The sequence below is a fragment of the Sabethes cyaneus genome, chromosome 3 (assembly GCF_943734655.1).
Source record: "Sabethes cyaneus chromosome 3, idSabCyanKW18_F2, whole genome shotgun sequence".
NCBI lineage: Eukaryota > Metazoa > Arthropoda > Insecta > Diptera > Culicidae > Sabethes > Sabethes cyaneus.
In genome coordinates, this window is record NC_071355.1 from 68,598,994 (window position 1) to 68,601,929 (window position 2,936).

The following is a 2,936-nucleotide window of genomic DNA, read 5'->3' on the forward strand; positions in this document are numbered from 1 at the left end:
CTGACGGTCGGTCGGTGATGACTGGCTACTGCGCGTAAATCACGACTCTCGTCAGGATGTCAAAATGTGCTTTAAATAAGATCCCGCTTGGAATGTGGCACGCAAGCTAACGGAACCTCGTAAATAATCACCGCTTAAGCCGCTGAACATGAAATATTTGCGAAGGTCTCTGACAGGAGTGAGCGACCTTTTGTACGGCAACCACTCCTCGTTGAATGGGTATGGTGCCCAGCACACAGTAGGTGTTACCTAGTGATGCGATGGTTTGCCAAAGCGGCGGCAGATTTGATTCGATACAAGCGATTACGGAATCCGGTTGACATGAAGCAAGAAGTGCTTTCCAGTTCGGGGTGTTGTCAGTCTGTCGCATGGGACCACCCTTTCGAGGATTATGTGGACAAGTTGTACCGTAGATCGGTGCAACTATTTGGGAAAGTTTGAGTTTGTCACTTTCTATCGATTAACTAGTGCTTAATTCCAATTTGAATAATTTGCGAAACGTATAAGGTTGTTTTTTCATAACTACGTCGATGATTGCAATCCAATTCAAATATACCTGCTGTTTTAGTGAATAGAAAACAGCTGTGTAATCTGCAGAAAAAGAGTAATTGCACAGACGATATCTATACTGAAATAATGAACATAAAAAATGAGCCTCAGGTACTAGTAGCAGGGTTGTGATTTAATAGCACGAAGAACGCAGTGTTCTTATGTTGCCTCCCTGAGGTACATCGGAATTGTTGCCGAAAGGCAGGACCAGCGCTTCTCTTAAGCAGAACAAGCAGTTGCTAGGGTGCCACCTTCAGGAAGTGCCATTTCGGCTACATTACAAAACTGATGTATTAACCTTCGAGTACTCGCGTTGTATTTTGTACAATATATGCTGGTTTTTAAATGCCAAAATTTGCAAATTTGCATTCTCAATACAATTTTAAACGCGCCGATTTTTGTGCTAACTGTACCAGGAAATACTTAGATATAATGTCGCATACTGTTTTCATTGACTACGAAAAAGACCGTTACTGTACATTTGATAGCACCGCGTTGTTTAACTGTTGACATTTGGCAAACACACCACTGCTGGCCGGTAGCAGCTGTGTAAATCAGAATAGCTGTTTCTGTTAGTGTATAAATATGCAGTCTGGATGAGTGCATCCAAATTGAATTAAACTATCTGTAGTTCCATAATGATTACGTTTAGTGTCGCGATCTTGTTGGTTTCGGTTTCGATTTCCGTGGCATTTGACTGGTACTCATTGACGGAGCAAAACTATGCTGCAATTCAGTCCGGATTGGCCCAGCTGAATCAGGCCGCTAAGGTCATGAATTCGTCGATGGTTGAGAATCAGCAAATTTCGCAAAGTGCTATCAGTGGCTTGGTGGTGCATGTAAATAAATCATTGATAGCACTCCAGCGTATTTATCCGGAAGCTGCCAATTTGTCATCGGATCAACTGCCAACCACGATGTGGTACACTGGGTATGTTGAATCCGTTGCCGATCAGTTCCGTCAGGCTTCCACTAACAATGTAATGATGCCAGCCCAGGGCATCGTGCGGAACATTTTGGATGCCATGAACGACTTGTATTCCAACCCGTCTCGCTCATGTGCCGAAAGATATGCTGCTAACTTGGTACAACCAAGAATTTCGGTGGGTCGCTTGAGAGATTGTCTAACTACGAATATTCCTTTCTTCCGTGGATTGACCGAAACAACTCAACTGCTGATGCGCTACACTGAGGCAGCTGTGGATGCAGTTATTGCTCAGGTGCAGCTCTGTTCGCCAAATTCAAGGAGGTGCATCGCTAAGGTATGTACACGTTTGTTAAGTCTGAATACAGAAAAAAACACAAATAATTTTGAAATTTGACTTTGACAGTTTTTCGGTGATTTACCAAAATTGTTGGGCAATATTGTAAGTAACATTAACAATCTTTACGGCATGCCCAACGCTTTCTCACAACCAGCAAATGAGAGGAATCGGGAATGCGTCTCGTTGATCACAATCGATATACAGGAGGCGATCCAGAATATTAAAGCCAACGTTTCTGCTTGCTCAGGACATTAGTCAGTTTCTGAAATCTTATTGTTTCCGGAATGTTAAATTATTGTACCTAAATAAATTTCTCGAAAGAACTATTTTACCTTTTTGAAGTGGATCTTTTTTACCGATAGACTTTGCGCAGTTAATTAGAAATTTACAATTCAGTATACTGCGTTGTGAACTTTCGTCTCTGTACTAATATACTTCTGTTAGTATTGGTGCAACACACGTTTTCCGTGGATTACTGTAATCGTGTCTGCATTGTATCTGTCCAAAATACGCGTCTATTAGTTATAGTCTACATAGTATCTTGGTCTTGTCACGTTTTTCTTCGGAAAAGTTAGTTTTCGAAGATTCAGTTTAAAAAAGCCTAAACGAAGTGTTCTTCTCCTTTCAATCTGGCGTAGATCACCTTCGCCATCGCTATGTACCGTCAAACGGGGTAACTTGCAACAGTTCTCAACTATGAGTGCAAGTGAAAACTTATCTGTAGTACATTTGTGGACATTTAATTAATACAAAGTTATTAGGTCTAGCATAGAACAATTTCACATCTTGAGAAAAAATATGCGATCAATATTGGCTGTTGTAGAATTTAACTAATTTGTTACTTGTTGGTTACCACCCCTTAAACGGGGTAACTTGCAACAAGCAATATTTTTTGGAAATTGAACGAATTTAAAGATTTGTATGAGTTTATTTTGACTTGAATATGCAAATGATAATCCGACTTGCAATTTTTAATGCTTTTGCTATGAATATACGCATAAATGTCCTATGTCACGTTGGTGAAAAAAAATTTATGAGCCCCGTAACGGAAATTACAGAAATAACTTTTTATACTATTCATGCAGTTGATATTCCTTGTCTGGATCCTTTAAAGCTGCCTTC

At 40.3% G+C, this 2,936-nt stretch overlaps 1 protein-coding gene across 1 annotated transcript; it reads left to right on the forward strand.

Moving 5' to 3' along the window:
- The first annotated feature begins 1,151 nt into the window (after positions 1-1,151).
- On the forward strand, positions 1,152-2,137 carry LOC128742459 (uncharacterized). The gene is made up of 2 exons (XM_053838828.1): positions 1,152-1,811; positions 1,881-2,137. The coding sequence occupies exons 1-2, from the start codon at positions 1,188-1,190 to the stop codon at positions 2,067-2,069; spliced, it is 813 nt and encodes a 270-aa protein (XP_053694803.1). The 5' UTR covers positions 1,152-1,187; the 3' UTR covers positions 2,070-2,137.
- The last annotated feature ends 799 nt before the right edge of the window (positions 2,138-2,936 follow it).

Coding starts and splice junctions, on each gene's coding strand:
- LOC128742459 (XM_053838828.1), top strand. CDS start 1,188: ATGATTACGTTTAGTGTCGCGATCTTGTTGGTTTCGGTTTCGATTTCC. Junction 1,812..1,880: donor CAAGGAGGTGCATCGCTAAG/GTATGTACACGT, acceptor TGACTTTGACAG/TTTTTCGGTGATTTACCAAA.